Source organism: Cherax quadricarinatus, unplaced genomic scaffold, assembly GCF_038502225.1.
Source record: "Cherax quadricarinatus isolate ZL_2023a unplaced genomic scaffold, ASM3850222v1 Contig2141, whole genome shotgun sequence".
NCBI classification, from domain to species: domain Eukaryota; kingdom Metazoa; phylum Arthropoda; class Malacostraca; order Decapoda; family Parastacidae; genus Cherax; species Cherax quadricarinatus.
The window spans coordinates 26,685-35,929 of record NW_027197167.1 but is presented as its reverse complement, the minus strand read 5'-3'; the positions used below and the strand labels follow the sequence as shown (position 1 = coordinate 35,929).

At 37.2% G+C, this 9,245-nt stretch overlaps 1 protein-coding gene across 1 annotated transcript; it reads right to left on the bottom strand.

Moving 5' to 3' along the window:
* Window positions 1–2,324: 2,324 nt before the first annotated feature.
* On the bottom strand, window positions 2,325–8,858 carry LOC138851791 (uncharacterized). The gene is made up of 5 exons (XM_070081264.1): window positions 8,119–8,858; window positions 6,477–6,593; window positions 5,970–6,086; window positions 4,436–4,549; window positions 2,325–2,867 (listed from the first exon to the last, which is right to left on the bottom strand). The coding sequence occupies exons 1-5, from the start codon at window positions 8,668–8,670 to the stop codon at window positions 2,598–2,600; spliced, it is 1,170 nt and encodes a 389-aa protein (XP_069937365.1). The 5' UTR covers window positions 8,671–8,858; the 3' UTR covers window positions 2,325–2,597.
* Window positions 8,859–9,245: the final 387 nt, after the last annotated feature.

The window sequence follows — 9,245 nt, the reverse complement described above, 5'->3', positions numbered from 1 at the left end:
CAGACAAGAATAGAACAATGTAACTAGCTGACAAAAATATAACAATGTAACTGGCAGACAAGAATAGAACAATGTAACTAGCTGACCAGAATATAACAATGCAACTGGCTGACAAGAATATAACAATGTAACTGGCTGACAAGAATATAACAATGTAACTGGCTGACAAGAATATAACAATGCAACTGGCAGACAAGAATATAACAATGTAACTGGCAGACAAGAATATAACAATGTAACTGGCAGACAAGAATAGAACAATGCAACTGGCAGACAAGAATATAACAATGCAACTGGCAGACAAGAATATAACAATGTAACTGGCTGACAAGAATATAACAATGTAACTGGCAGACAAGAATATAACAATGTAACTGGCTGACAAGAATATAACAGTGTAACTGGCAGACAAGAATATAACAATGTAACTGGCTGACAAGAATATAACAGTGTAACTGGCAGACAAGAATATAACAATGCAACTGGCAGACAAGAATAGAACAATGCAACTGGCAGACAAGAATAGAACAATGCAACTGGCAGACAAGAATATAACAATGTAACTGGCTGACAAGAATATAACAATGTAACTTTCTGACAAGAATATAACAATGCAACTGGCAGACAAGAATATAACAATGTAACTGGCTGACAAGAATAGAACAATGTAACTGGCTGACAAGAATATAACAATGTAACTAGCTGACAAGAATATAACAATGTAACTGGCAGACAAGAATAGAACAATGTAACTGGCAGACAAGAATATAACAATGTAACTAGCTGACCAGAATATAACAATGTAACTGGCAGACAAGAATATAACAATGCAACTGGCAGACAAGAATATAACAATGTAACTGGCAGACAAGAATATAACAATGTAACTGGCTGACAAGAATATAACAATGCAACTGGCAGACAAGAATATAACAATGTAACTGGCAGACAAGAATATAACAATGTAACTGGCTGACAAGAATATAACAGTGTAACTGGCAGACAAGAATAGAACAATGCAACTGGCAGACAAGAATAAAACAATGCAACTGGCAGACAAGAATATAACAATGTAACTGGCAGACAAGAATATAACAATGTAAGTGGCTGACAAGAATATAACAATGCAACTGGCAGACAAGAATAGAACAATGCAACTGGCAGACAAGAATATAACAATGTAACTGGCTGACAAGAATAGAACAATGTAACTGGCAGACAAGAATATAACAATGTAACTGGCTGACAAGAATATAACAATTCAACTGGCTGACAAGAATAGAACAATGCAACTGGCAGACAAGAATATAACAATGTAACTGGCTGACAAGAATATAACAATGTAACTGGCTGACAAGAATATAACAATGCAACTGGCTGATAAGAATAGAACAATGCAACTGGCAGACAAGAATATAACAATGTAACTGGCTGACAAGAATAGAACAATGTAACTGGCAGACAAGAATATAACAATGTAACTGGCAGACAAGAATATAACAATGTAACTGGCAGACAAGAATATAACAATGTAACTGGCAGACAAGAATATAACAATGTAACTGGCAGACAAGAATATAACAATGTAACTGGCAGACAAGAATATAACAATGCAACTGGCAGAGAAGAATATAACAATGTAACTGGCAGACAAGAATATAACAATGTAACTGGCAGACAAGAATAAAACAATGTAACTGGCAGACAAGAATAGAACAATGTAACTGGCTGACAAGAATAGAACAATGTAACTGGCAGACAAGAGTAGAACAATGTACCTGGCAGACAAGAATAGAACAATGTAACTGGCAGACAAGAATAGAACAATGTAACTGGCTGACAAGAATAGAACAATGTAACTGGCAGACAAGAGTAGAACAATGTAACTGGCAGACAAGAATAGAACAATGTAACTGGCAGACAAGAATAGAGTATTAAAAAATAGAAACATTTAATAAATACCATTCTGAATTTGAACTGATATACACACTTTACACTAGGTATATTATTATTATAATAAAAAAGAAGCGCTAAGCCACAAGGGCTATACAGCTACATTAGGTATACTTATTACTGCACCTATTACATACATAGAACACTCAACTCTGATATTAACCCTCCCCTCAAACATCTCCTTGCCAACCTCAACAGAACACATGACCATAACACAAGGCACAGATCACTCTTTGATGTTCCTCGTGTCCATCTCACGCTATGCAAAAACTCAATGCACATAAAAGGCCCTAAAATCTGGAATTCATTACCTGTAAATATAAAAGAAACACTACCTGTTTATAAATTCAAGTCTCTTCTCAAAGATCACTTACTCACCCAAAACCAAATAAATACTGAATAACTGAACCTTATAAATTGTATATCTTAAATGTTTCTCACAATTATATCACGTAAATGTTAAACCTAAAACCCAATCTAACTTTATTATTTTTTAAATACACTACCTAACAGAATACTCCATTCTACTGAATTTACAACAATGCATGCAACCATATGACCTGTCTTTGTAATACTCACTTGTGCTTTATAGTAATCAGTTTACATTAATGTTTTTCACTGATTTCATCATTGCTTAGTTAATCTTAAGTTAATTTTAAGCCAGCCCGTAATGCTATGCATAGTATAAGTGGCTTTGGCATGCTGCTCTTATCTGTATTTTTTTTTTGTACCTCTGTAAGTGTGCTCAAATTATAAATAAATAAATAAATAAATAAATAAATAAAACAAAACATACAAACCGTGCAGTTGTGCTCATCACTGCTGTCGACGCAGTCAGCGCCGCCATCACACTGAAACATGGCTGGGATACATTGACCGTTGACACAGTAGAAAGCCTCAGGAGGACACTCAAACTGTGTAAAATGGAAGTGTAATTATTCATATCACACCAGAAAATTTTGAGTGTTTCAATACATGTAATTTTTCTTATGATGGCTAAAGCTCCCGCTTCACACACGGAGGGCCCGGGTTCGATTCCCGGCGGGTGGATACATTTCGACACGTTTCCTTACACCTATTGTCCTGTTCACCTAGCAGCAAATAGGTACCTGGGTGTTAGTCGACTGGTGTGGGTCGCATCCTGGGGGACAAGATTAAGGACCCCAATGGAAATAAGTTAGACAGTCCTCGATGACGCACTGACTTTCTTGGGTTATCCTGGGTGGCTAACCCTCCGGAGTTAAAAATCCGAACGAAATCTTATCTTATCACAGTAAGCGGGTATTATCACAATATGCGAAATAACCAGTGTGGAACAAAACAGTGAATTTCCAAGCGTTTTCATTATTTCTCACATTATTAAGGAACTGTGGACATTGTGAGAAATCACGAAAGTGCTTGAAAATTCTCTATTTTTTTCAGTGGTTATTTCGCATCGTCTTTCTTATGTTGACTTGCAGTTTAACATTACTTATCAAAGTATGAACTGATAATGGCATGCAACACACACAAGTTGATCAGTAAGACGCATGTATTCTACCGAAGACTCGGCATTAGCAGAGATGTAATGTTATCAGTCCATCACCCACGAAGACAGTTTTGAGGTGGTCAGTCCCTCAGCCTGGAGAAGAGTTCTGCTCAGTCTGGAACATTGTTCCAAGTTAATTATATATATATTGTCCCGCCTCAAGGCAACATGAGCCTAGCGAACTAGGCTTGTTTCATGTTGCGAGGAAACTCATGGCAGTTGTATGCTCAAGGATTAATCTCAGCCTCCTCCACTTGTTTCGTGGTTTCATTGCTATTATAGACGGCTTGTGGAGGTGGGTATTCAAACAGGAGGAGGCTGAAATTAATCCTTGAGCAAACAACTGTCACGAGTGTTTTCTCAGCCCCAGGAAGCTCTCTATAAGTGTTTACAAGGGCAATGAAAGTCGGGAGATTTTGAAAATTTCAATGCTTATTGGTATAATGTTCAACACTAAACAGCAGCACACATGTCTACGTCAGGGAAAACTCTTACAAGTCACACATAATATCTTAAAAGTGAAGAGTCTACTCGCGGTGTCTAATGTCTACGTTCTATAGCAAAATTTCCAGGACTAATAAACCTTTGCACAGTCTTCCTTGTATTGTACTGATAAAGGCACTGGATGGCGAAATGTCTACTAATAAAGATAACCAGATGCTGCACGTGTGTAATTCTTGTCGGTACTGTATATCATAAGTAAGTAAGTTTATTCAGGTATACACAAATACAGTTACATAGAATTATCATACATAGCAGCATATGTATAGAGAACCTAGGATAACCCAAAAAAGTCAGAGTGACTTATTTCCATTGGGAATCCTTTCATTCATGTACAAAGCTTTGCACACACTGTTTCTAGCCAAAGGAAGGTATTTTTAAGCATTTTTCCGGGCCCATAAATAAGGCCCATGTTATATTATTCATTATACTGTATTATTAATGTATATTTACCTGGCAGCCAGCTTCATCGCTTCCATCTTCACAGTCGACATCTCTGTCACACTGCCATAACTTGGATATACATTTACGACTTGATAAGCACTGAAACTTGTCTACGCAGATAATCTGTAACATAATTAACAATTTATCATAGGCTTGTACTCTACATTTTTAACGTCTAAGCCATAGCAGACACTTGTGCTTATCTCCTATCTTTCCTATTGAAAGATCCCGGTTTATTTATTAATCACCGAAGTAATCAGTATTTGAAATAGTGAGATGGCAAAGCAGCAGCAGCAGGTTGCATTCTGTAGTGGAGTTGTGACAAGAAACTGATAGTGGAGAAGAACGTTCCTTGTAGGCCTGCTGCAGTGTTCCTCCGTTCTTATGTTCTTATTTGAAGCAAGAAAACTGTTGAGCCTCGGGTGTTGAAATCATTCCATTAACACTCAGATAACGATATACGATCAGACTGAAAGATATAGCTGTACTCTGCCATTTATACTTAAATAAAACGCGAAGCTAAAATGTATAAATACCAAAGCAGTTATATAACAGAACCTGGAGTAAAAAAAAAAAAAGGACGATTTACAAAATAGAACCCTGAGTTAAAATAGATATACAAAATAGAACCTGGAGTTAAAAATGATGATATACAAAATAGAACCTGGAGCTAAGAAAGATGATTTATAAAATAGAACCTGGAACTAAGAATTATAAAAGGATTAAAATAGTTAAAATGACTCGTGAATATAGAGAACAGACATAACAAACACAGAGGATTATGAAAGGATTTAAAGAATAGTGGTTTAACACCATCGACAGGAAGAAATAAGGGCCACAATTGTTACCAAAAACAAAAAATGATCAGATTCCAGAGAACATTTCTTCAGAAATGAATTATAAGACTTGGAAGAGATGTAAGAGGTGGTGGTAGTAGTACATGATTTTACTAATAAAAATTAGGTAGTTACAGGAGCAAATAAACAATATACTCTTATGTAAAAATACCACAGTAAAAACAGGAAATAAAACCCGAGCGCTTTCATGTGCTTACACACACATCTTCAGAGGAATAGGAAGCAGCAGCAAGGGAACCACATTTTATATGTTAAACCTTGAGGTGACACCTCACTCAGAGAAAGTAACAACACCTCACTCAGAGGTGACAACACCTCACTCAGAGGTGACAACACCTCACTCAGAGGTGACAACACCTCACACAAACTTGTCCTGCACTTATATTTGTCCAACATCAAGTGAAATTGTTCCTATGACAAAGAACACACTGTTATGTAACTATATACGCTAGTGGAGAAAAAAGGAAATACAACACTTATGGGCCAGTAGGCCTGCTGCAGTGTTCCGTCATTCTTATGTTCGTAACACCGTGAAGCATGTTTTCAGCAATTGTGCTTGCACGAATGATTACACTTATTAAACTGATTACATCAATTAGAAATTTTTACATTTTTAGCAATTCTTTTTAGCAATATTTTGATAAACTCTTAAATCCTGTACTTACTGCATTTAACAGAAACATTACCTCAGTGCAGTTTTGTTCATCGGATCCGTCCCAGCAGTCTTCATCACCGTCACACTGCCATGTGGCCGAGATACACAGTCCAGTGTCGCAGCGGAACTGTTCAGCAGCGCATGTAGTCTGCGGCAATGTACATCATTATAAGACTTGCACATTAAAATTAAGGGGACATGTTGCACCAATAGGGGTGTTGGGGATGTACTTATTTAATTCGAGGAAGGAAAGGGATACTTGAAGTCCTTGGATCAAGAGCCGTTCATCAGGGTCCTTCCCCTCGGAGATATATATTAGACCAGTAGTAATCAAACTAGGGTCTTCGGTTCTTCGGTCCAGTGTCCTGAGGGTGGTTTTAGGGAGGTCTAAAGCAGCCTACGACAATTTAGAAATTTTTCAAACACGAAAATTTAAACACGTATAAATAAAAAGGATTCGAAAATATGCAAAGCAAAAGTGTCAAACTTAAGTTTTGAGAAAGTTAATTCTACCAACATTAATACACACTGTACTTGCCTCACAGTCAGCCTCGTCGCTTCCGTCTAGACAGTCAAATTCAGTGTCACATCTCCAGCTTATGTCTATACATCTGTTATGTGATGAACATTTAAATTGGTCTTTTCTACAGGTGACCTACAAAAAATAATATAAATAAGTTCATAGAAAAGTATTTTTTTTTAATTTTAGCAATTAGTAACATTAGTGAAAGACAATATAACTATGTGATATTTGAATAAAATAAGTATCACTATTTATTCGATAAAACTGGCAAACTGGGATTTATGGCAGCCAATAGCAGCGTGAGTCTTGTGGTCAGGAAATCACACCTGTGGTGAAAGTTTGAAATCGATCAGAGGAGTCATTTTCCAGTTATGGCTCCGATTCCATTTTTTTTTAACTATTTTACTACGTCGACAAATTTGCCAGCACGCAAATAAAAAGAGATACTATCCTGGCCGTTAAGAGGAGGTAAACTGAGAAATTAATTAACATGATATAAAGGGAATAAAATTTTCATAGTATTTTACACACAAAATGGTCAAATCTGCAGCAACACATTCACTACGCTACGCTATTGAGAGTTTTGGAAGTTCTCTCAGCCATTCCAGGATGCTGGGAATGAGTTCAACAACCTTGGACACAGTGCCAAGTATATCCAAGAATCTGGTCCTCGTTACCGTACACAAGTGTTGAAAATCTGAAGAAGATCGGATGAGGCGTTCTCGAGTTATGAACGAAATAAAACGATAAGTTGAAGGGAGAAGAAAAAAGAAAGAGAAAACAAATCCAGGTCACTTCTCGGTCCTCCTTCGGAATCACCTAAAAAAATATTTTATTCACTCGAATACAGAAGACTGTGTATCACAATAAATTTACTCATACCAAATATGAAAAAATCTCACAGGAAAATAACTAAAATAGACCGAGAACGTGTTTATTTTTTGACCTAAAAAAACATGTTCCGCTTTATGCGGTCTCGATTTATGTGAATTTACTATTATGCAATTTATCGTTCCCATCTGTAAATCCATGTTTGCAATATACATTTGTACGTGATCGGAGCAGTTTGCAAAGTGGACTGAAGACCCTTGTGGTGAACTGTGTGTTGAGGGCGAGACAAGAGCTGAGAGCAGCTGCCAGGAGCACTGAACACATGCACAACCTAGCACCAGAGACTCTTCGAAATACTATTCAGAAAAAGATACAACTGTGACGGTGAAAAACTCTTGCAATGCTTCCTGGCAGGTTTTGTGAGCGCCTCACCCATCCCCCTCCTTACATATATGTAGTCAAAATAAAAACTGCCAGTTCAGTATGAAGAAATTGTCACAAGAGAATACTTCCTGAAAATCTCGTCGTCTTTCAACCTCTCAGGCTTCTTTATTTTAATACCAAAATGTTTCACAACCATATATCAACTTTATAAGAGTTGAATATATTGAATTACTGTGAACTTATCTAAAATATAATTAGCTGGATTAGGGTAAATTAAATTGCGTTTGTTATAATAGTTAGGCAAGTTCTTTTGGTACAAAATTATTAATTTTTACATTAACATAATGAGAAAAGTATGTAACATGAAGCATTACTAATAAAAGCTACGGCATGAAAGATCTATAAACATAGTTTAACTTTTAACATGGGGAATTAAACTTACATTAGGATAAGCCTCGGCTGCTAATAAAACTGAAGGACGGTTTATGGGCCCCCATATAGGATTTTCAAATGCGAGATTCGTTGAAGATTCTGTCAGTGATCCACTGTGTATTTCATTAGGTGGCTCGGTGAGTAACGCTGTATCAGACATAGTGGGCAAGTCAGTCAATAATTCAGTAGGCAGGTCAGTTACTGATTCAATAGGTAGGTCTGTCATAGATTCGATTGGTAGGTCTCTCACAGATTCGATAGGTAGGTCTGTCACAGATTCGATAGGTAGGTCTGTCACATATTCGACAGGTAGATCTGTCACAGATTCGACAGGTAGATCTGTCACAGATTCGACAGGTAGATCTGTCACAGATTCGACAGGTAGATCTGTCACAGATTCGATAGGTAGATCTGTCACAGATTCAGTGAGCGGATCAGTTGCAAACTGAATAGGCAGATCAGTCACAGATTTTATGGGCAGTTCAGTCGCAGATTTTAAAATCATATCTCTTAGAGATTCGGTAAGAATATTAGTTAAAGATTCAGTAAGGAAATCAGTCATGGACTGATTAAGTGGATCAGTGGGAGATTCTTGATCAGACAGACTGGGACACCGCGCTTCATCAGTTTTGTCCTGGCAGTCATTGGTACCATCGCAGACTCGGACTTGTGGAATACACTCGGCTTGAGACAAACAACGGAATTCGGTTTCGCCACACACAACCTGAGGATATACGGAATAAACAAGATTCTAAGAAATATTTCTTCAAGCAAGAAAATTTTATATTACATGAAATGCTCATAAATTATGACATGCTAGACGAACTTTTCTAACACACACACACACACACACACACACACACACACACACACACACAAACCCACACCATACCACAGGTGGGGTTCAAACCCCACCCGTGGTGTGGTTTATTTGCAATCGTGTCATTACGATTTCGTGAATAACACATTGGCTGTTTACCACAATTAAAGTGCCGTCTCTTGCTCTATGAGTGAAATACTGAAATCCCAGTACGACTCTGTGTTTAGTGAGTCACTAATCAGTCTGAGGATCGACGACCCAAATGATTCCTTCATAAATGAGCCTCAAAACTCCATAAATGTATGCCAGATTTCCGA

What these genes read in the sequence shown, in the direction of transcription:
- LOC138851791 (XM_070081264.1), bottom strand. Translation starts at nt 8,670, where the DNA reads ATGACTGATTTCCTTACTGAATCTTTAACTAATATTCTTACCGAATCT. An exon ending in CAGCCGAGGCTTATCCTAAT is followed by an intron (nt 6,594 to 8,118) that starts GTAAGTTTAATT and finishes TATTTTTTGTAG; the next exon opens with GTCACCTGTAGAAAAGACCA. An exon ending in ATGAACAAAACTGCACTGAG is followed by an intron (nt 4,550 to 5,969) that starts GTAATGTTTCTG and finishes ATTATGTTACAG; the next exon opens with ATTATCTGCGTAGACAAGTT.